Source organism: Haliotis rufescens, unplaced genomic scaffold (assembly GCF_023055435.1).
Source record: "Haliotis rufescens isolate VD_foot unplaced genomic scaffold, xgHalRufe1.0.p SCAF_10, whole genome shotgun sequence".
Lineage (NCBI taxonomy): Eukaryota > Metazoa > Mollusca > Gastropoda > Lepetellida > Haliotidae > Haliotis > Haliotis rufescens.
Window position 1 is genome coordinate 18,635,015 of NW_025963780.1, and position 24,796 is coordinate 18,659,810.

Here is a 24,796-nt window from a genome sequence, read left to right on the forward strand (position 1 = left end):
TATCACTGGTAAAAAGGCCAATTACACATACCTTTCCTAGTAGGATTCATAGTTTTCTCCACCTCTTCAAGTCGTACACACTTTTAAAGCCCGTATTTTGCACGATAAAACTGCGAACACTTCCAGTGATATCTCTCAAAATGGCTGACACACAGGAAGGCCTACAGTTGTCATGACGCCGCTACTGAAGGCAAGTTCACGCATGCGTCGACTTTATGCATCACTTGGCACTTCCGTCTGCCTTTACATTTTGAAATATACACATCCACATTGGGTAAGTCACCTGTTTAGATTGGAGCTGCACAAGTTATGAAATGCGAAGATCATTCTAAGGGAAACTACTCTGGTAGAGTTTAATAGGTAAATAGAGTTACCCTTCCTGAAAGAGGATTTTATTAGCGCTTGAATGACTCACCAAATGACTTGATGACCGTTTATAATGATAAGGTGCCGTCGTATTCTATGTTAAATAAACTCCATTGTCATTGTTCCTGGTTATAATGTAATTGTTTGTTTCAGGTTTAGTATAGGTTCTTGTTTACAAGAATTGCTGCTCTACAGAAATATAAAAGGAGTAATATTAATAACGATTTTGAAAGATTTGCATAGGTTACACTTTAACTTTTTCTTTCCTTAAATTACCGTTGGCAAGGGCAGGTGGCAGTAGACAACATAGGGGTATGACAGAGGATGGAAGCTATATGAGGAGGTCGGAGGCAACGACACGGGAGATATTATTAGTTTTGTGTCTTTAGTAGCCATATACCAATACTATATGTCGTGTCGTATTAGATTAGCAGAAAAATATTTCTAACTGCTAACCTAATGTGACACCATATACGGCAACTAAAGACACCATAACGAATTTATTATGCCGAAAAGTTAACTATCATGGGGGACATGGAGGTATGAGAGGCAAGGAAACTGCGGTGGGAGGACTGACATACGGGTATGGGGGACATGGGGGTATGAGAGAGGAAGGGGACTGTAGTGGGAGGAAGGACATACGGGTATGAGGGACATGGGCGTATGAGTGGGGAAGGGGGCCTTAGTGGAAGAAAGAACATCCAGGTATGTGTGACAGGGAGGTATGAGAGGAGAAAGGGACTAGTAGAAGGACTGACATACGGGTATGGGGGACAGGGAGGTATGAAAGGGGAAGAATACTTTAGTGGGAGGACTGACATACCTGTATGGGGGACATTGAGGTACGAGAGGGGAAGGAGGCTGTAGTTGGAGGACGGACATACGGGTATGGGAGACATGGAGGCATGAGAGGGGAAGCGAACTGTAGTGAGTCCACTGACATATGGGTGTGGGGGACATGGGGGTATGAGATGTGAAGGGGACTGTAGTCGAAGGACGGACATACGGGTATGGGGGATATGGAGGTATGAGCGGGAAAGGGGACTGCAGTGGGTGGACGGACATACGAGTATGGGGACTGGAGGTATGAGAGGGGAAGGGTTACTGCAGTGCAAAGACTGACATACGGGTATGGGATAGATGGAAGTATGAGAGAGGAAGGGGACTGCAGTGGGAGGACGCACATACCGGTATGGGGGACATGGGGGTATGAGAGGGGAAGGGAACTGTAGAAGGAGGACTGACATATGGGTATGGGGGACATGGAGGTATGAGAGAAGGGGAATGCAGTGGAAGGACTGACATACGGGTATGAGGGACAGGGAGGTATGAGAGGGGAAGGGCACTGCAGTGGAAGGACGGACATACGGGTATGGGGGACATGGAGGTATGAGAGGGGAAGGGGACTGTAGTGGGAGGACTGACATACGGGTATGGGGGACATGGAGGTATGAGAGGGGCAGGGGACTCTAGCGGAGGACGGATATACAGGTATTGGATACATGGAAGTTTTAGAGGGGAAGGGGACTGCAGTGGGAGGACGGATATACAAGTATGGGAGACATGGAAGTTTTAGAGGGGAAGGGGACTTCAGTAGGAGGACGGATATACAAGTATGGGAGACATGGAAGTTTTAGAGGGGAAGAGGACTGCAGTGGGAGGACGGACATACGGGTATGGGGACTGGAGGTATGAGAGGGGAAGGGGACTGAAGTGCGAAGACTGACATTCGGGTATGGGGACATGGATGTATGAGAGGAAAAGGGGACTGCAGTGGAAGGACGGACATACGGGTATGAGGGACATAGAGGTATGAAAGGGGAAGGTGACTGTAGTGGGAGGACGGACATACGGGTACGGGGGACATGGAGGTATGAGAGGGGAAGAGGACTGTAGTGGGAGGACTGACATACGGGTACGGGGGACATGGTGGTATGAGAGGGGAAGGGGACTGTAGTGGGAGGACGGACATACGGGTACGGGGGACATGGTGGTATGAGAGCGGAAGGGGACTGTAGTGGAAGGACGGACATACGGGTACGGGGGACATGGAGGTATGAGAGGGGAAGGGCCTGTAGTGGAAGGACGGACATACAGGTTGGGGGGAGATGGAGGTATGAGAGGGGAACGGGCTGTACTTGGAGGACTGACATACGGGTATTTTGGACATGGAGGTATGAGAGGGGAAGGGGCTGTAGTGGGAGGACGGACATACGGGTATGGGGGACATGGAGGTATGAGAGGGGAAGGGGGCTGTAGTGGAGGACGGAAGTACGGAAGCTTGAGAGGGGAAGGGGACTGCAGTGGAAGGACTGACTTACGGGTATGTGGGACATGGAGGTATGAGAGGGGAAGGGGACTGTAATGGGAGTACGGACATACGGGTATGGGGGACATGGAGGTATGAGAGGGGAAGGGGACTGTATTGGAGCACGGACATACCGAAGCTTGAGAGGGGAAGGGGACTGCAGTGGAAGAACTGACATACGGGTATGGGGGACATGGAGGTATGAGAGGGGAAGGGGGCTGTAGTGGAAGGACGGACTTACAGGTATGTGGGACATGGAGGTATGAGAGGGGAAGGGGACTGTAATGGGAGGACGGACATACGGGTATCGGGGACATGGAGGTATGAGAGGGGAAGGGGACTGTAGTGGAGGACTGACATACGGACGCTTGAGAGGGGAAGGGGACTGCAGTGGAAGGACTGACATACGGGTACGGGGGACATTGAGGTATGAGAGGGGAAGGGGGCTGTAGTGGGAGGACTGACATATGGGTACGGGGGACATGGAGGTATGAGAGGGGAAGGGGACTCTAGTGGGAGGACGGACATACGGGTACGGGGGACATGGAGGTATGAGAGGGGAAGAGGACTGTAGTGGGAGGACTGACATACGGGTACGTGGGACATGGTGGTATGAGAGAGGAAGGGGACTGTAGTGGGAGGACTGACATACGGGTACGGGGGACATGGTGGTATGAGAGCGGAAGGGGACTGTAGTGGAAGGACGGACATACGGGTACGGGGGATAAGGAGGTATGTGAGGGGAAGGGGACTGTAGTGGGAGGACGGACATACGGGTACGGGGGACATGGAGGTATGAGAGGGGAAGGGCTGTAGTGGGAGGACGGACATACGGGTATGTGGGACATCAAGGTTTGAGAGGCAAAGGGGACTGTAGTGGGATGACTGACATACAGGTTGGGGGGACATGGAAGTATGAGAGGGGAAGGGGACTGTAGTGGAAGGACTGACTTACGGGTATGTGGGACATGGAGGTATGAGACGGGAAGGGGACTGTAGTGGGAGGACTGACATACGGGTATGTGGGACATCAAGGTTTGAGAGGCAAAGGGGACTGTAGTGGGAGGACTGACATACAGGTTGGGGGGACATGGAAGTATGAGAGGGGAAGGGGACTGTAGTGGAAGGACTGACTTACGGGTATGTGGGACATGGAGGTATGAGACGGGAAGGGGACTGTAGTGGGAGGACTGACATACGGGTATGTGGGACATCAAGGTTTGAGAGGCAAAGGGGACTGTAGTGGGAGGACTGACATACAGGTTGGGGGGACATGGAGGTATGAGAGGGGAAGGGGACTGTAGTGGAAGGACTGACTTGCGGGTATGTGGGACATTGAGGTATGAGAGGGGAGGGGGACTATAATGGGAGGACGGACATACGTGTATGGGGGACATGGAGGTATGAGAAGGGAAGGGGACTGTAGTGGAGGACGGACATACCGAAGCTTGAGAGGGGAAGGGGACTGCAGTGGAAGGACTGACATACGGGTAAGGGGGATATGGAGGTATGAGAGGGGAAGGGGGCTGTAGTGGAAGGACGGACTTACAGGTATGTGGGACATGGAGGTATGAGAGGGAAAGGGGACTGTAATGGGAGGACGGACATACGGGTATCGGGGACATGGAGGTATGAGAGGGGAAGGGGACTGTAGTGGAGGACGGACAAACGGAAGCTTGAGAGGGGAAGGGGACTGCAGTGGAAGGACTGACATACGGCTACGAGGGACATTGAGTTATGAAAGGGGAAGGGGACTGTAGTGGGAGGACGGACATACGGGTACGGGGGACATGGTGGTATGAGAGAGGAAGGGGACTGTAGTGGGAGGACGGATATACGGGTACGGGGGACATGGTGGTATGAGAGCGGAAGGGGACTGTAGTGGAAGGACGGACTTACCAGTTGGGGGACATGGAGGTATGAGAGGGGAAGGCTATAGTGGGAGGACTGACATACGGGTATGGGGGACACGGAGGTATGAGAGGGGAAGGGGGCTGTAGTGGAGGACGGACATACGGAAGCCTGAGAGGGGAAAGGTACTGCAGTGGAAGGACTCACATACGGGTATGGGGGACATGGAGGTATGAGAGGGGAAGGGGACTGTAGTGGAGGGACGGACATACGGGTATGGGGGAATTGGAGGTATGAGAGGGGAAGGGACTGTCGTGGGAGGACTGACATACGGGTATGGGGGACATGGAGGTATGAGAGGGGAAGGGGACTGTAGTGGAAGGACGGACTTACGGGTATGTGGGACATGGAGGTATGAGAAGGGAAGGGGACTGTAGTGGGAGGACGGACATACGGGTATGGGGGACATGGAGGTATGAGAGGGGAAGGGGACTGTAGTGGGAGGACGGACATACGGGTACGGGGGACATGAAGGTATCAGAGGGGAAGGGGACTGTAGTGGAAGGACTGACATACGGGTATGGGGGACATGGAGGTATGAGAGGGGAAGGGGCCTGTCGTGGAGGACGGACTTACCGGTTCGAAGATATGGAGGTATGAGAGGGGAAGGGACTGTAGTTGGAGGACGGACTTACGGGTATGTGGGACATGGAGGTATGAGAAGGGAAGGGGACTGTAGTGGAAGGACGGACATACGGGTATGTGGGACATTGAGGTATGAGAGGGGAAGGGGACTCTAGTGGAAGGACGGACTTACGGGAACGGGGGACATGGAGGTATGAGAGGGGAAGGGGCTGTAGTGGAAGGACGAACATACAGGTTGGGTGGAGATGGAGGTATGAGAGGGGAACGGGCTGTACTTGGAGGACTGACATACGGGTATGTGGGACATGGAGGTATGACAGGGGAAGGGGCTGTAGTGGGAGGACTGACATACGGGTATGTGGGACATGGAGGTATGAGAGGGGAAGGGGACTGTAGTGGAAGGACGGACATACGGGTATGGGGGACATGGAGGTATGATAGGGGAAGGGGACTGTAGTGGAGGACGGACTTACCGGTTGGGGGACATGGAGGTATGAGAGGGGAAGGGGACTGTAGTGGAAGGACGGACTTACGGGTATGTGGGATATTGAGGTATGAGAGGGGAAGGGGCTGTAGTGGGAGGACTGACATAAGGATATGGGGGACATGGAGGTATGAGAGGGGAAGGGGGCTGTAGTGGAGGACGGACATTCAGAAGCTTGAGAGGGGAAGGGGACTGCAGTGGAAGGACTGACATACGGGTATAAGGGACATGGATGTATGAGAGGGGAAGGGGACTGTAGTGGAGGTACGGACATACGGGTATGGGGGAATTGGAGGTATGAGAGGGGAAGGGACTGTCGTGGGAGGACTGACATACGGGTATGGGGGACATGGAGGTATGAGAGGGGAAGGGGACTGTAGTGGAAGGACGGACTTACGGGTATGTGGGACATGGAGGTATGAGAAGGGAAGGGGACTGTAGTGGAAGGACGGACATACGGGTATGGGGGACATGGAGGTATGAGAGGGGATGGGGACTGTAGTTGGAGGGCGGACATACGGGTACGGGGGACATGAAGGTATGAGAGGGGAAGGGGACTGTAGTGGAAGGACTGACATACGGGTATGGGGAACATGGAGGTATGAGAGGGGAATCGGTCTGTAGTGGAGGACGGACTTACCGGTTTGGGGACATTGAGGTGTGAGAGGGGAAGGGACTGTAGTGGGAGGACTGACATACGGGTACGGGGGACATGGAGGTATGAGAGGGGAAGAGGACTGTAGTGGGAGGACGGACATACGGGTACGGGGGACATGGTGGTATGAGAGCGGAAGGGGACTGTAGTGGAAGGACGGACTTACCAGTTGGGGGACATGGAGGTATGAGAGGGGAAGGGGACTGTAGTGGAAGGACAGACTTACGGGTATTTGGGACATTGAGGTATGAGAGGGGAAGGGGCTGTAGTGGAAGGACGGACATACAGGTTGGGGGGACATGGAGGTATGAGAGGGGAACGGGCTGTACTTGGAGGACTGACATACGGATATGTGGGACATGGAGGTATGAGAGGGGAAGGCTATAGTGGGAGGACTGACATACGGGTATGGGGGACATGGAGGTATGAGAGGGGAAGGGGACTGTAGTGGAGGACGGACATACCGAAGCTTGAGAGGGGAAGGGGACTGTAGTTGAAGACGGACTTACGGGTATGGGGGACATGGAGGTATGAGAGGGGAAGGGGGCTGTAGTGGAAGGACGGACTTACAGGTATGTGGGACATGGAGGTATGAGAGGGGAAGGGGACTGTAGTGGAGGACGGACATACGGGTATGTGGGACATCAAGGTTTGAGAGGCGAAGGGGACTGTAGTGGGAGGACTGACATACAGGTTTGGGGGACATGGAGGTATGAGAGGGGAAGGGGACTGTAATGGGAGGACGGACATACGGGTGTGTGGGACATCAAGGTTTGAGAGGCGAAGGGGACTGTAGTGGGAGGACTGACATACAGGTTTGGGGGACATGGAGGTATGAGAGGGGAAGGGGACTGTAGTGGAAGGAAGGACATACGGGTGTGTGGGACATGGAGGTATGAGAGGGGAAGGGGACTGTAATGGGAGGAAGGACATACGGGTATGGGGGACATGGAGGTATGAGAGGGGAAGGGAACTGTAGTGGAGGACGGACATACCGAAGCTTGAGAGGGGAAGGGGACTGCAGTGGAAGGACTGACATACGGGTACGGGGGATATGGAGGTATGAGAGGTGAAGGGGGCTGTAGTGGAAGGACGGACTTACAGGTATGTGGGACATGGAGGTATGAGAGGGAAAGGGGACTGTAATGGGAGGACGGACATACGGGTATCGGGGACATGGAGGTATGAGAGGGGAAGGGGACTGTAGTGGAGGACGGATATACGGAAGCTTGAGAGGGGAAGGGGACTGCAGTGGAAGGACTGACATACGGCTACGGGGGACATTGAGTTATGAGAGGGGAAGGGGGCTGTAGTGGGAGGACTGACATACGGGTACAGGGGACATAGAGGTATGAAAGGGGAAGGGGACTGTAGTGGGAGGACGGACATACGGGTACGGGGGACATGGTGGTATGAGAGAGGAAGGGGACTGTAGTGGGAGGACGGATATACGGGTACGGGGGACATGGTGGTATGAGAGCGGGAGGGGACTGTAGTGGAAGGACGGACTTACCAGTTGGGGGACATGGTGGTATGAGAGGGGAAGGGGACTGTAGTGGAAGGACAGACTTACGGGTATTTGGGACATTGAGGTATGAGATGTGAAGGGGCTGTAGTGGAACGACGGACATACAGGTTGGGGGGACATGGAGGTATGAGAGGGGAACGGGCTGTGCTTGGAGGACTGACATACGGATATGTGGGACATGGAGGTATGAGAGGGGAAGGCTATAGTGGGAGGACTGACATACGGGTATGGGGGACATGGAGGTATGAGAGGGGAAGGGGGCTGTAGTGGAGGACGGACATACGGAAGCCTGAGAGGGGAAAGGTACTGCAGTGGAAGGACTGACATACGGGTATGGGGGACATGGAGGTATGAGAGGGGAAGGGAACTGTAGTGGAGGGACGGATATACGGGTATGGGGGAATTGGAGGTATGAGAGGGGAAGGGACTGTCGTGGGAGGACTGACATACGGGTATGGGGGACATGGAGGTATGAGAGGGGAAGGGGACTGTAGTGGAAGGACGGACATACGGGTATGTGGGACATGGAGGTATGAGAGGGGAAGGGGACTGTAGTGGGAGGACGGACATACGGGTATGGGGGACATGGAGGTATGAGAGGGGAAGGGGACTGTAGTGGGAGGACGGACATACGGGTACGGGGGACATGAAGGTATGAGAGGGGAAGGGGACTGTAGTGGAAGGACTGACATACGGGTATGGGGGACATGGAGGTATGAGAGGGGAAGGGGTCTGTCGTGGAGGACGGACTTACCGGTTCGGGGATATGGAGGTATGAGAGGGGAAGGGACTGTCGTGGGAGTACTGACATACGGGTATGGGGGACATGGAGGTATGAGAGGGGAAGGGGACTGTAGTTGGAGGACGGACTTACGGGTATGTGGGACATGGATGTATGAGAAGGGAAGGGGACTGTAGTGGAAGGACGGACATACGGGTATCTTGGACATTGAGGTATGAGAGGGGAAGGGGACTGTAGTGGAAGGACGGACTTACGGGAACGGGGGACATGGAGGTATGAGAGGGGAAGGGGCTGTAGTGAAAGGACGAACATACAGGTTGGGTGGAGATGGAGGTATGAGAGGGGAACGGGCTGTACTTGGAGGACTGACATACGGGTATGTGGGACATGGAGGTATGAGAGGGGAAGGGGCTGTAGTGGGAGGACTGACATACGGGTATATGGGACATGGAGGTATGAGAGGGGAAGGGGACTGTAGTGGAAGGACGGACATACGGGTATGGGGGACATGGAGGTATGATAGGGGAAGGGGACTGTAGTGGAGGACGGACTTACCGGTTGGGGGACATGGAGGTATGAGAGGGGAAGGGGACTGTAGTGGAAGGACGGACTTACGGGTATGTGGGATATTGAGGTATGAGAGGGGAAGGGGCTTTAGTGGGAGGACTGACATAAGGATATGGGGGACATGGAGGTATGAGAGGGGAAGGGGACTGTAGTGGAGGACGGACATTCGGAAGCTTGAGAGGGGAAGGGGACTGCAGTGGAAGGACTGACATACGGGTATAAGGGACATGGATGTATGAGAGGGGAAGGGGACTGTAGTGGAGGTACGGACATACGGGTATAGGGGACATGGAGGTATGAGAGGGGATGGGGACTGTAGTGGGAGGGCGGACATACGGGTACGGGGGACATGAATGTATGAGAGGGGAAGGGGACTGTAGTGGAAGGACTGACATACGGGTATGGGGAACATGGAGGTATGAGAGGGGAATCGGTCTGTAGTGGAGGACGGACTTACCGGTTTGGGGACATTGAGGTGTGAGAGGGGAAGGGACTGTAGTGGGAGGACTGACATACGGGTATGGGGGACATGGAGGTATGAGAGGGGAAGAGGACTGTAGTGGGAGGACGGACATACGGGTACGGGGGACATGGTGGTATGAGAGAGGAAGGGGACTGTAGTGGGAGGACGGATATACGGGTACGGGGGACATGGTGGTATGAGAGCGGAAGGGGACTGTAGTGGAAGGACGGACTTACCAGTTGGGGGACATGGAGGTATGAGAGGGGAAGGGACTGTCGTGGAAGGACGGACTTACGGGTATTTGGGACATTGAGGTATGAGAGGGGAAGGGGCTGTAGTGGAAGGACGGACATACAGGTTAGGGGGACATGGAGGTATGAGAGGGGAAGGCTATAGTGGGAGGACTGACATACGGGTATGGGGGACACGGAGGTATGAGAGGGGAAGGGGGCTGTAGTGGAGCACGGACATACGGAAGCTTGAGAGGGGAAAGGTACTGCAGTGGAAGGACTGACATACGGGTATGGGGGACATGGAGGTATGAGAGGGGAAGGGGACTGTAGTGGGAGGACGGACATACGGGTATGTGGGACATGGAGGTATGATAGGGGAAGGGGACTGTAGTGGAGGACGGACTTACCGGTTGGGGGACATGGAGGTATGAGAGGGGAAGGGGACTGTAGTGGAAGGACGGACTTACGGGTATGTGGGATATTGAGGTATGAGAGGGGAAGGGGCTTTAGTGGGAGGACTGACATAAGGATATGGGGGACATGGAGGTATGAGAGGGGAAGGGGACTGTAGTGGAGGACGGACATTCGGAAGCTTGAGAGGGGAAGGGGACTGCAGTGGAAGGACTGACATACGGGTATAAGGGACATGGATGTATGAGAGGGGAAGGGGACTGTAGTGGAGGTACGGACATACGGGTATAGGGGAATTGGAGGTATGAGAGGGGAAGGGACTGTCGTGGGAGGACTGACATACGGGTATGGGGGACATGGAGGTATGAGAGGGGAAGGGGACTGTAGTGGAAGGACGGACATACGGGTATGGGGGACATGGAGGTATGAGAGGGGATGGGGACTGTAGTGGGAGGGCGGACATACGGGTACGGGGGACATGAATGTATGAGAGGGGAAGGGGACTGTAGTGGAAGGACTGACATACGGGTATGGGGAACATGGAGGTATGAGAGGGGAATCGGTCTGTAGTGGAGGACGGACTTACCGGTTTGGGGATATTGAGGTGTGAGAGGGGAAGGGACTGTAGTGGGAGGACTGACATACGGGTATGGGGGACATGGAGGTATGAGAGGGGAAGAGGACTGTAGTGGGAGGACGGACATACGGGTACGGGGGACATGGTGGTATGAGAGAGGAAGGGGACTGTAGTGGGAGGACGGATATACGGGTACGGGGGACATGGTGGTATGAGAGCGGAAGGGGACTGTAGTGGAAGGACGGACTTACCAGTTGGGGGACATGGAGGTATGAGAGGGGAAGGGGACTGTAGTGGGAGGACGGACATACGGGTACGGGGGACATGAAGGTATGAGAGGGGAAGGGGACTGTAGTGGAAGGACTGACATACGGGTATAGGGGACATGGAGGTATGAGAGGGGAATCGGTCTGTAGTGGAGGACGGACTTACCGGTTTTGGGACATTGAGGTGTGAGAGGGGAAGGGACTGTAGTGGGAGGACTGACATACGGGTATGGGGGACATGGAGGTATGAGAGGGGAAGGGGACTGTAGTGGAAGGACGGACATACGGGTATGTGGGACATCAAGGTTTGAGAGGCGAAGGGGATTGTAGTGGGAGGACTGACATACAGGTTTGGGGGACATGGAGGTATGAGAGGGGAAGGGGACTGTAGTGGAAGGACGGACTTAGGGGTATGTGGGACATGGAGGTATGAGAGGGGAAGGGGACTGTAGTGGAAGGACGGACTTAGGGGTATGTGGGACATGGAGGTATGAGAGGGGAAGGGGACTGTAGTGGAGGACGGACATACGGAAGCTTAAGAGGGGAAGGGGACTGAAGTGGAAGGACTGACATACGGGTATGGGGGACATGGAGGTATGAGAGGGGAAGGGGACTGTAGTGGAAGGACGGACTTAGGGGTATGTGGGACATGGAGGTATGAGAGGGGAAGGGGACTGTAGTGGAGGACGGACATACGGAAGCTTAAGAGGGGAAGGGGACTGAAGTGGAAGGACTGACATACGGGTATGGGGGACATGGAGGTATGAGAGGGGAAGGGGACTGTAGTGGAAGGACGGACTTACGGGTATGTGGGACATGGAGGTATGAGAGGGGAAGGGGACTGTAATGGGAGGACGGGCATACGGGTATGGGGGACATGGAGGTATGAGAGGGGAAGGGGACTGTAGTTGGAGGACGGACTTACGGGTATGTGGGACATGGAGGTATGAGAAGGGAATGGGACTGTAGTGGAAGGACGGACATACGGGTATGTGGGACATGGAGGTATGAGAGGGGAAGGGGACTGTAGTGGAAGGACGGACTTACGGGAACGGGGGACATGGAGGTATGAGAGGGGAAGGGGCTGTAGTGGAAGGACGAACATACAGGTTGGGTGGAGATGGAGGTGTGAGAGGGGAACGGGCTGTACTTGGAGGACTGACATACGGGTATGTGGGACATGGAGGTATGAGAGGGGAAGGGGCTGTAGTGGGAGGACTGACATACGGGTATGTGGGACATGGAGGTATGAGAGGGGAAGGGGACTGTAGTGGAAGGACGGACATACGGGTATGGGGGACATGGAGGTATGATAGGGGAAGGGGACTGTAGTGGAGGACGGACTTACCGGTTTGGGGACATGGAGGTATGAGAGGGGAAGGGGGCTGTAGTGGAAGGACGGACTTACGGGTATGTGGGATATTGAGGTATGAGAGGGGAAGGGGACTGTAGTGGGAGGACGGACATACGGGTATGGGAGACATGGAGGTATGAGAGGGGAAGGGGACTGTAGTTGGAGGACGGACTTACGGGTATGTGGGACATGGAGGTATGAGAAGGGAAGGGGACTGTAGTGGAAGGACGGAGTTACGGGAACGGGGGACATGGAGGTATGAGAGGGGAAGGGGACTGTAGTGGAAGGACGGACTTACGGGTATGTGGGATATTGAGGTATGAGAGGGGAAGGGGCTGTAGTGGAGGACGGACATACGGAAGCTTGAGAGGGGAAGGGGACTGAAGTGGAAGGACTGACATACGGGTATGGGGGACATGGAGGTATGAGAGGGGAAGGGGACTGTAGTGGAAGGACGGACTTAGGGGTATGTGGGACATGGAGGTATGAGAGGGGAAGGGGACTGTAGTGGGAGGACGGGCATACGGGTATATGGGACATGGAGGTATGAGAGGGGAAGGGGACTGTAGTTGGAGGACGGACTTACGGGTATGTGGGACATGGAGGTATGAGAAGGGAAGGGGACTGTAGTGGAAGGACGGAGTTACGGGAACGGGGGACATGGAGGTATGAGAGGGGAAGGGGACTGTAGTGGAAGGACGGACTTACGGGTATGTGGGATATTGAGGTATGAGAGGGGAAGGGGCTGTAGTGGGAGGACTGACATAAGGGTATGGGGGACATGGAGGTATGAGAGGGGAAGGGGGCTGTAGTGGAGGACGGACATTCGGAAGCTTGAGAGGGGAAGGGGACTGCAGTGGAAGGACTGACATACGGGTATAAGGGATATGGATGTATGAGAGGGGAAGGGGACTGTAGTGGAGGTACGGACATACGGGTATGGGGGAATTGGAGGTATGAGAGGGGAAGGGACTGTCGTGGGAGGACTGACATACGGGTATGGGGGACATGGAGGTATGAGAGGGGAAGGGGACTGTAGTGGAAGGACGGACTTACTGGTATGTGGGACATGGAGGTATGAGAAGGGAAGGGGACTGTAGTGGGAGGACGGACATACGGGTATGGGGGACATGGAGGTATGAGAGGGGATGGGGACTGTACTGGGAGGGCGGACATACGGGTACGGGGGACATGAAGGTATGAGAGGGGAAGGGGACTGTAGTGAAAGGACTGACATACGGGTATGGGGGACATGGAGGTATGAGAGGGGAATCGGTCTGTAGTGGAGGACGGACTTACCGGTTTGGGGACATTGAGGTGTGAGAGGGGAAGGGACTGTAGTGGGAGGACTGACATACGGGTATGGGGGACATGGAGGTATGAGAGGGGAAGGGGACTGTAGTGGAAGGACGGCCATACGGGTATGTGGGACATCAAGGTTTGAGAGGCGAAGGGGATTGTAGTGGGAGGACTGACATACAGGTTTGGGGGACATGGAGGTATGAGAGGGGAAGGGGACTGTAGTGGAAGGACGGACTTAGGGGTATGTGGGACATGGAGGTATGAGAGGGGAAGGGGACTGTAGTGGGAGGACGGACATACGGGTATGGGAGACATGGAGGTATGAGAGGGGCAGGGGACTGTAGTGGAGGACGGACATACGGAAGCTTGAGAGGGGAAGGGGACTGAAGTGGAAGGACTGACATACGGGTATGGGGGACATGGAGGTATGAGAGGGGAAGGGGACTGTAGTGGAAGGACGGACTTAGGGGTATGTGGGACATGGAGGTATGAGAGGGGAAGGGGACTGTAGTGGGAGGACGGGCATAGGGGTATGGGGGACATGGAGGTATGAGAGGGGAAGGGGACTGTAGTGAAGGACGGACATACGGAAGCTTGAGAGGGGAAGGGGACTGTCGTGGGAGGACTGACATACGGGTACGGGGGATATGGAGGTATGAGAGGGGAAGAGGGCTGTAGTGGAAGGACGGACATACAGGTTGGGGGGACATGAAGGTATGAGAGGGGAAAAGGGACTGTAGTGGAAGGACGGACATACGGGTATGGGGGACATGGAGGTATGCGAGGGGAAGGGGACTGTAGTGGGAGGACGGACATACGGGTACGGGGGACATGAAGGTATGAGAGGGGAAGGGGACTGTAGTGGAAGGACGGACATACGGTTTCGGGGACATGGAGGTATGAGAGGGGAAGGGGACTGTAGTGGTAGGACTGACTTACCGGTTTGGGGACATGGAGGTATGAGAGGGGAAGGGACTGTCGTGGGAGGACTGACATACGGGTATGGGGGACATGGAGGTATGAGAGGGGAAGAGGACTGTAGTGGGAGGACGGACATACGGGTACGGGGGACATGAAGGCATAAGAGGGGAAGGGGACTGTAGTGGAAGGACGGACATACGGTATGGGGGACATGGAGGAATGAGAGGGGAATCGGTCTGTAGTGGAGGACGGACTTACCGGTTTGGGGACATTGAGGTGTGAGAGGGGAAGGGACTGTAGTGGGAGGACTGACATACGGGTATGGGGGACATGGAGGTATGAGAGGGGAAGGGGACTGTAGTGGAAGGACGGACATACGGGTATGTGGGACATCAAGGTTTGAGAGGCGAAGGGGATTGTAGTGGGAGGACTGACATACAGGTTTGGGGGACATGGAGGTATGAGAGGGGAAGGGGACTGTAGTGGAAGGACGGACTTAGGGGTATGTGGGACATGGAGGTATGAGAGGGGAAGGGGACTGTAGTGGGAGGACGGACATACGGGTATGGGAGACATGGAGGTATGAGACGGGAAGGGGACTGTAGTGGAGGACGGACATACAGAAGCTTGAGAGGGGAAGGGGACTGAAGTGGAAGGACTGACATACGGGTATGGGGGACATGGAGGTATGAGAGGGGAAGGGGACTGTAGTGGAAGGACGGACTTACGGGTATGTGAGACATGGAGGTATGAGAGGGGAAGGGGACTGTAGTGGGAGGACGGGCATAGGGGTATGGGGGACATGGAGGTATGAGAGGGGAAGGGGACTGTAGTGAAGGACGGACATACGGAAGCTTGAGAGGGGAAGGGGACTGTCGTGGGAGGACTGACATATGGGTACGGGGGATATGGAAGTATGAGAGGGGAAGAGGGCTGTAGTGGAAGGACGGACATACAGGTTGGGGGGACATGAAGGTATTAGAGGGGAAGGGGACTGTAGTGGAAGGACGGACATACGGGTATGGGGGACATGGAGGTATGAGAGGGGAAGGGGACTGTAGTGGGAGGACGGACATACGGGTACGGGGGACATGAAGGTATGAGAGGGGAAGGGGACTGTAGTGGAAGGACGGACATACGGGTTCGGGGACATGGAGGTATGAGAGGGGAAGGGGACTGTAGTGGGAGGACTGACTTACCGGTTTGGGGACATGGAGGTATGAGAGGGGAAGGGACTGTCGTGGGAGGACTGACATACGGGTATGGGGGACATGAAGGTATGAGAGGGGAAGGGGACTGTAGTGGAAGGACGGACATACGGGTTCGGGGACATGGAGGTATGAGAGGGGAAGGGGACTGTAGTGGGAGGACTGACTTACCGGTTTGGGGACATGGAGGTATGAGAGGGGAAGGGACTGTCGTGGGAGGACTGACATACGGGTATGGGGGACATGGAGGTATGAGAGGGGAAGAGGACTGTAGTGGGAGGACGGACATACGGGTACGGGGGACATGAAGGCATAAGAGGGGAAGGGGACTGTAGTGGAAGGACGGACATACGGTATGGGGGACATGGAGGAATGAGAGGGGAATCGGTCTGTAGTGGAGGACGGACTTACCGGTTTGGGGACATTGAGGTGTGAGAGGGGAATCGGTCTGTAGTGGGAGGACTGACATACGGGTATGGGGGACATGGAGGTATGAGAGGGGCAGGGGACTGTAGTGGAAGGACGGACATACGGGTATGTGGGACATCAAGGTTTGAGAGGCGAAGGGGATTGTAGTGGGAGGACTGACATACAGGTTTGGGGGACATGGAGGTATGAGAGGGGAAGGGGACTGTAGTGGAAGGACGGACTTAGGGGTATGTGGGACATGGAGGTATGAGAGGGGAAGGGGACTGTAGTGGGAGGACGGACATACGGGTATGGGAGACATGGAGGTATGAGAGGGGAAGGGGACTGTAGTGGGATGACGGACATACGGGTATGGGAGACATGGAGGTATGAGAGGGGAAGGGGACTGTAGTGGAAGTACAGACATACGGGTATGGGGGACATGGAGGTATGAGAGGGGAAGGGGACTGTAGTGGGAGGACGGACATACGGGTATGGGGGACATGAAGGTATGAGAGGGGAAGGGGACTGTAGTGGAAGGACGGACATACGGGTTCGGGGACATGGAGGTATGAGAGGGGAAGGGACTGTAGTGGGAGGACTGACTTACCGGTTTGGGGACATGGAGGTATGAGAGGGGAAGGGACTGTCGTGGGAGGACTGACATACGGGTATGGGGGACATGGAGGTATGAGAGGGGAAGAGGACTGTAGTGGGAGGACGGACATACGGGTACGGGGGACATGAAGGCATAAGAGGGGAAGGGGACTGTAGTGGAAGGACGGACATACGGTATGGGGGACATGGAGGAATGAGAGGGGAAGGGGACTGTAGTGGAAGGACGGACTTACGGGTATGTGGGACATGGAGGTATGAGAGGGGAAGGGGCTGTACTTGGAGGACTGACATATGGGTATGTGGGACATGGAGGTAATGAGGAAGGACAGAGGTGGAGGTAAGATGAACGGATGAGGGAATAAGGAGGATAGAAGGGAAGGTAAGAAGGATACCGGGGAAGTAGGGTGGATGGAGGTAGTTGGATGGAATAAAGTTGGGGTACTGAGTTAACGGCAGGGCGAAAATAAGGGACTTGGAGGTAAGGAGTGAGTGACCCGTTTGGGTTTAACGTCGTTTTGAAAAGTATTCCAGTTATATCCAGAATTATGAGAGGGGAAGGGACCAAAAGAGTAGTAGGTGGAGAAATGGGAGGGCAAACGTAGAGGACATGGGAAACGGTATATTTGTGGGTATGGAGGCGGTCTAATGGGAGGACGACGATAACAAAACATACAATGATAATGTGAAATTGAGATTTCAATAAAGTCCTGATTTCCTTTATACCAGAGGTAGTTAAGCATTGACACTAATCCATCATATGAAAAAATTGTAAATCTTATGTCTTCTAAATGTAAATACACTATTACACAACTTGCTAAATATATCTACCACGCTTTTAGATTAAGCGAGTCACTCACAATTCACTGATATATTATTTATGTATGATATTCCTTTCATGTATTTATGCATACACGTTATTGATATAATGTATGTTCTATGGGCCTATGGCCTGAAACTTGGAGGAAATAAACTCTACATATTCAGCATTGCCCTGAACGCAATCGTGCATTAATACCACATTAATGTCACAGTTATATCAGAAACAGGATTCACGATCTTACAGAACAGCAGTATATCGCCTTGTTGGGATTGCAGTGAAAGGAATGCAACCACAGTCAAAAGCATTATTGGCCTGGCACAACTGTGTTAGCCCGCTTACATCCCATGTTGGCCCGCTGAACCAATATAGGAACTCCGGTGCTTCTATATGAAGTGGGCCCCTGAAGTGCGTTTAGAAATGTTTACTTTTTTATCCGTCAGACTAAGAAAAACATATTGGCACCATTAAACTGTCATTATCTAATTACGTTTCTGATATTATATATCAGAAAGTAACAGTATTGCATATGCCCGTGTGTAACATTTTCTTACTATTAAATCTTTGGCAAATACAAGAACCTAACTTTAACTTTTGCAATGCAAAAAGCAAAGCTGTTTCCTAAACATGTATTGCTTGGAATAAGTGTATGATATCAACCTTGCATCATTGCTATACCATATTCATGTATGATCAGATCTCGTATGAGTAACCCATCTTATGTGTCCAGGTCAGAAAAGCTTACCTGTCACCCATATTTGTCTTGAGACCACGTTGGTGACAATGGCTGCTGAGTATTAAAAGTGTTTCATGGAGGGCCAGCTGTGACGTGTGTTACATCAACTTACGTTCAGTGTTGATCTGAGTGACACGCATTATGAGTCAAGATCAGAATAGTTTACCAGTCACCCATGTTTGTTATATTGCCTACATGGATAGAATATTCGCTCCATATGTCTATTGATTTGCCTATTTCCTAAATCACTCGTGAATTAGCTTTCCGCATTTGGTTTGCTCCCCTCAGAGGTGTCCATTCTCAGGTTCACATTCAAACACGTCTCGTCTCAATGGACATATCATATGTCATCTCTTGTCTTCCGATGATATATTTGCCAATTATGGCGTAAACATTTAATGCACTCAATCTCAGATTCAACAACACAAGAATACACATTGTCTGGCATGGTGATAGAAAAAAATGTCAAAGCTATATTTGTGTGAGTTTAATGTATAGCCTCTGCTAACTTCATGTTGAACGTTTCTCGTCATGCTTTGTTTGTGTGGCATTCATGATTGAAATCAAAGAAATTATAGGTGTCCTAAATTCTGAGCTATCATGTTGATAGGTAATGGTCATTAAGATAAAATACACTTAACATGCTGAAAGGCGCCTGGACGCATATCATGAATTTTTCAGCAAATCCTTAATGAGTTGACATAATTTACCCAATCTTGTCTTTGGAATGTTTCACAACAATAAATAGTGCATGATGGAGGGTCATCAGTAATCCTGATAGGTTGTGTGTCTTCGTGGTTTTACTGGTTCAGACTGGATAACCTCACATTCCGCCATAATACAGGTATAATATTCCACTGCATATGCTTATTGATTTGCCCATTCCTCACTCACTCGTGAATTTGCTTTCACATTTGTTTCCCCTCAGGGGTATCCATTCTCACGCTGACACTCAAACTAAAGCATATCTCTTCCTTTGTATGAGTACATAACACAGTCTTGTGTCTTTTTCTTGCCATAATATTCCATGTGTGACGTAAATATTGAACACTCCATCTTGGATACAATACATGTTCACATATTTTGTGAATTTTTGTCATTGCAGATTCTTATAAACTGACATGAAAGATTGTAATTAAAGTTCGATACTTCTCCAAGTTTAAACATTGTCAGGAACGATGATATATGAGTAATATTTGTGTGAGATGAATGTGTGACCTGACTGACCACTTCATGCTAAACTGTTCTCATCATGCACTGTTTGTGTGGCATTCATGATTGAAATCAAAGAAATTATGGGTGTCCAATCTTCTGAGCTATGAAGTTGATAGGAAATGACCATTAAAAACCTTGTTGAGTAATTCAACAGTAAAATACACAACAAAGACATTCTTCCTTCACATCATCTAACCACACAATTCAACTTCAGTTCTTAAATACAACAGAACTACTTCTTACACTGGAAAAAATATATTTTATTAAGAATAACGCATTAATAACTTTGAAATAAATACACGTATATCAGTACATACTAAATAAACGGCCTCCAACCTCCCCTCACAGCCGTCCCTTTCCACTCTTCACATGAACTTACAAAAACGTACAGTGACACATTTCCTTAGCATATCTTACATTACTCGATTAAAGAGTGAACAATTCAACATAATCACAATGATAAATTCTTGAAAATAACTACCACTTGACTACCATCTAAACTGTTATCACAAGCGAGTAGGAGAGTAGTGAGATGTACAGAAATATGGTTGATAGTAGAAGACAGAAAAAGGAAAGATATCCAGTCCGACTGTTGAGAAAGGACAGTAGCAGATAGGACAATGCAGGAGTATCAGGTTGCCAATGAGATGAACAGATTTATAGTAGACAGTATAATAGTTGAGAGAAGGGTAGATGGTAGGACACTACATAAGGTAAAGCAAGGTAGAGTAGGATAGTAAAGTGTAGGGTAGAGTAGGAGAGTACAGAGTAGGGTAGAGTAGGATAGTACAGAGTAGGACAGTGCAGAGTAGTGTAGAGTAGGACAGTACAGAGTAGGGTAGAGTAGGACAGTACAGAGTAGGGTAGTCTAAGGACAATGCAGAGTAGGGTAGGGTAGGACAAGACAGAGTGGGGTAGAGTAGGACAGTACAGAATAGGGTAGAGTATAGAGCATATCTTACATTACTCGAATAAAGAGTGAACAATTCAACATAATCACAATGATAAATTCTCGAAAATAACTACCACTTGACTACCATCTAAACTGTTATCGCAAGCGAGTAGGAGAGTAGTGAGATGTACAGAAATATGGTTGATAGTAGAAGACAGAAAAAGGAAAGATATCCAGTCCGACTGTTGAGAAAGGAACAGGACAGTAGCAGATAGGACAATGAAGGAGTGTCAGGTTGCCAATGAGATGAACATATTTATAGTAGACGGTATAATAGTTGAGAGAAGGGTAGATGGTAGGACACTACATAAGGAAGAGTAAGGTAGAGTAGGATAGTAAAGTGTAGGGTAGAGTAGGACAGTACAGAGTAGGGTAGAGTAGGATAGTACAGAGTAGGACAGTGTAGAGTAGGACAGTACAGAGTAGGGTAGAGTAGGACAGTACAGAGTAGGGTAGTCTAAGGACAATGCAGAGTAGGGTAGGGTAGGACAAGACAGAATGGGGTAGAGTAGGACAGTACAAAATAGGGTAGAGTAGGACAGTACAGAGTAAGGTGGAATAGGACAGTACAGAGTAGGGTAGAGTAGGACAGTACAGAGTAGGGTAGAGTAGGACAGTACAGAGTAGGGTAGAGTAGGACAGTACAGAGTAGGGTAGGCTAAGGACAATGCAAAGTAGGGTAGGGTAGGACAGTTCAGAGTTAGTTAGAGTAGGACAGTACAGAGTAGGGTAGGGTAGGACAGTGCAGAGTAGGATAAAGTAGGATTGAATGAATTACTGAATAGGTGTAACGCCGCTTTTCGGCCTTTATACATTTTCTATCACGAATACTTACATTATAACGAGGGTTTTGGCGTCCCACAGATATTGTAAATACTCAGATGATTGCCTGTTTTTAAGATAAACATGTCCTTTATAAGCGAATGAGATGTTTTACAGTTATTCATGCATTAGCGAGAAAACTATGAATGTTTCTACAGCGTTCGAAAACCCATAACACAGGGATAAACGTTGTATTAATGTCTTATGTTGTTTTGTTTATTTCAACAAAAGGTAAGTATGTACAAGGTAATTTTTTTCAATATGCTTCAACATGGGGAAAGGGTCAGAGACATTGCACGCTTGTGACAGTTGTCCTTGTGTCTGGCATTATTTGCTCCAAGACCCAGTGGGTAGCCAGGTGTGCAGAAGCTATGCCTGATTTTTTTTAAAGTACAGATTAAACTTCGAAATTGTACTGCATCCGCCATCTTTGTTTATTTGACTTTTGCCATTGACTTATTACATTCTTAGGTCCAAGTCATTTACCTGTATGCAACCCTTTGTGGACATGACAGGGTAGGACAATACAGAGTAGGCTAGAGTAGGACAGTACAAAGTAGGGTAAAGTAGGACAGAACACAATAGGGTAGGGTAGGACAGTATATTGTAGGGTAGGGTAGGACAGTACAGAGTTGAACAATAGAGTAGGACAGTACAATACTACAAAGTAGGGTAAAGTAGGACAGCACAGGGTAGGGTAGAGCAGGACAGTACAGGGTATGACAGTACAGTAGGGCTGTACAGGGTAGGAAAGTAAATAGTAGGACACTACAGAATAGTAGAGTACAGGGTAGCTGAGTACATAGGAGGATAGTAGGGTAGGGTAGGAGAGTACAGGGGAGGGTAGAGTAGGACAGTACAGAGTAGGGTAGAGTAGGACAGTACAGGGTAGGACAGTACAGTAGGGCTGTACAGGGTAGGAAAGTAAAGAGTAGGACACTACAGAATAGTAGAGTACAGGGTAGCATAGTACATAGGAGGATAGTAGGGTAGGGTAGGAGAGTACAGGGGAGGGTAGAGTAGGACAGTGCAGAGGACGGTAGGACATCAGAGGGGGTAGGGCAGTACAGATGAGGCTTATTAGGCGAGTACAGAGTTCCGTAAGCAGGATTGGTGAAGGTACAGCGTAGAAGAAAGTTACGAAGGACAGTACAGAAGAGAATATAGTTGGGCAATGCAGGGTATGGTACAGTGTGACAGTACACAGCAGAGTAGAGTAGAAGATGACATAGAACATTTAGATTAGTTAACAACAGAGTAGGGTACTGTAGGACATAAAGGTAAAGTAGGAATATAGATACAAGGGGTAGAGCACCATAGACCTCGAAACGGCCAGACACAGATAATAGCACTAGATTCGGTAGATTGTAGATAAAACAGAAACGGTAGCTGATGGTCAAAACACGAGTTCACTGTGTTGAAGTTGAACTGCACAATGAAAGGATTAGAGAAAGATCACCATGTACGATTATTAACCTATATACTACACACTAATCTATACCTACCTGTCCCCTGCCCCTTACAGTGTTTAGAAGAAGTCCCTGGTGCCAGACGAGAGACTGGAGCTGTACTCAGCCAGGAGAGCTTCCAGGTCCTCCAGAGTGTCCTGGGGCTCCTCCAGTCTTGCCTGCTTTTCAGCTTGGGACACCTCGCTGTTGTCATCTGGGCACTTCCTCTTGCGTGAGGGCAGGGACTCCTTACTGGGCTCAGCAGTGGGTTTCTTCTTTTTCCTTAAAATCAGTTTAGTAAGATACAGATATTCCACATCATATTCATCATCGGAGTTAGGCTCAGCTCTGTCCACTGCCTTGTCAGGGTTTACACTTACTGTTGCAGCAGTGAAACCACCTGACTTAGCACTCTCCGATGTTGAAACAACCTTATCCTTTACATTCTTAACAGGGACAGGGAAGGTCTTGCATCCTGTACTGGGCAAGACAGACTTTGACTTTATGTAAGCACAATCAGCAGACAACAACTGTTCACCAAAACTAAGCTTAGATGAGGTCTTAATGATACCATGACTACCAGAGGGCTTAGTGATACGGTTCACCAGGGGTTTGCTCTGGGGTTTCATGTGCCGAGCTCCAAGAGGTTGAGGCACAAAGTAGGGCTTGCTCTCAGGCTGATGCTTGCCCACTTTCTCCTTGGGAATGTGAGGCTTTGGCTGAGGTTTTGGCCTGAAAGTGCGGGGCTTGCGTTTGCAGGGCTTGAGCTTAGGTTTTCTATTAAGCTGGATAGGGGTCTTGGAATTGGGTTTGGGATTCCTTGTTGAAGATATGCCTGGAGTTTCAACATTAGCAGACTGGGAAAGAGGAACTGGACTCGGTTGGTCAAGTTGGGGCAGAACACAGGAGAAGGCCTGATGGGTGATACAGTCAAAGTGATTCTTTATTGATTAAAAAACAAAATCATACTTTTTGTTTTACATTCTGGTACATGTATTAGCATAAATATAATAATACCTCTGGTCTCATCAGCTGTAGGTCCATCTCTGAACTGGGCAGGCTGACAGGCAGCTGGCAGACAGGCATCATCTCCCTACGTCTACTGCAAGGTGGTGCCTGGACTGCAGGAGGCAGGGGGATACCAGTCACAGATGGATGAACTCCAGGTTGCAGGAGTCTTGGCTGTAGGTAACCAGGACCCAGGGAGAGGTTAACAGGATTACCAGCTGGTATCCAGATAGTGTTGTTGTCTACCAGACATCTTGTTCCATCGCCCATCACCACTGTTGGCAGCCCGGGCGGCAAGCGGGTCACAGGAACTACCACCAAGCAATTCATCATTATGATAGTACTGAACAGCAGCATACATTTATGACACGCAAACATGTGTCGCTCAAAGTAGTATTCAATAAAGGATGAAGTTACGATCAAGGCTATTCTTTTTGATAAAGGACAAAATTCATTAATTCTATGTGTCTTGAAAACGTGTCTGCATGGATCCGACAATTTCCCTTTCCCTCAGTCGATTATGGTGTGTATCATGTTAAGTTTTCACACCGGGTACATTTAGTACAACTGTTCAGGTTAGAAACAACAACCTACTGTTATTGTGCAACTCCATAATATTAAGACCCACATAGGCACATACAGACAATGAAAATTGAAATTGGAGTATAGAAAGATCGAAAGATCAGCGTCTATTTTATGCATTGTAAACATATTAAAACAACTTCATCCAGGCTTATCACTGGTAAAAAGGACAATTTCACATACCTTTCCTAGTAGGATTCATAGTTTTCTCCACCTCTTCAAGTCGTACACACTTTTAAAGCCCGTATTTTGCACGATAAAACTGCGAAAACTTCCAGTGATATCTCTCAAAATGGCTGACACACAGGA

At 50.8% G+C, this 24,796-nt stretch overlaps 1 protein-coding gene and 1 long non-coding RNA gene across 2 annotated transcripts; one reads left to right on the forward strand and one right to left on the reverse strand.

The window, feature by feature from the left end:
• Nucleotides 1-283: 283 nt before the first annotated feature.
• Nucleotides 284-24,324, forward strand: LOC124128560. Its single transcript, XR_007219026.1, has 2 exons — nt 284-360; nt 23,930-24,324. It is a non-coding gene; the product is annotated as an uncharacterized LOC124128560 (long non-coding RNA).
• Nucleotides 22,319-24,796, reverse strand: LOC124143084. Its single transcript, XM_046511877.2, has 3 exons — nt 24,671-24,796; nt 23,915-24,216; nt 22,319-23,179 (listed from the first exon to the last, which is right to left on the reverse strand). The coding sequence occupies exons 1-3, from the start codon at nt 24,687-24,689 to the stop codon at nt 23,156-23,158; spliced, it is 345 nt and encodes a 114-aa protein (XP_046367833.2). The 5' UTR covers nt 24,690-24,796; the 3' UTR covers nt 22,319-23,155.

Bases quoted from the DNA above. Each gene is read 5' to 3' on its own strand.
- LOC124143084 (XM_046511877.2), bottom strand. The intron at 23,180-23,914 runs GTATTATTATAT...ACTGATTTTAAG, and splicing joins TACAGCTGATGAGACCAGAG to GAAAAAGAAGAAACCCACTG.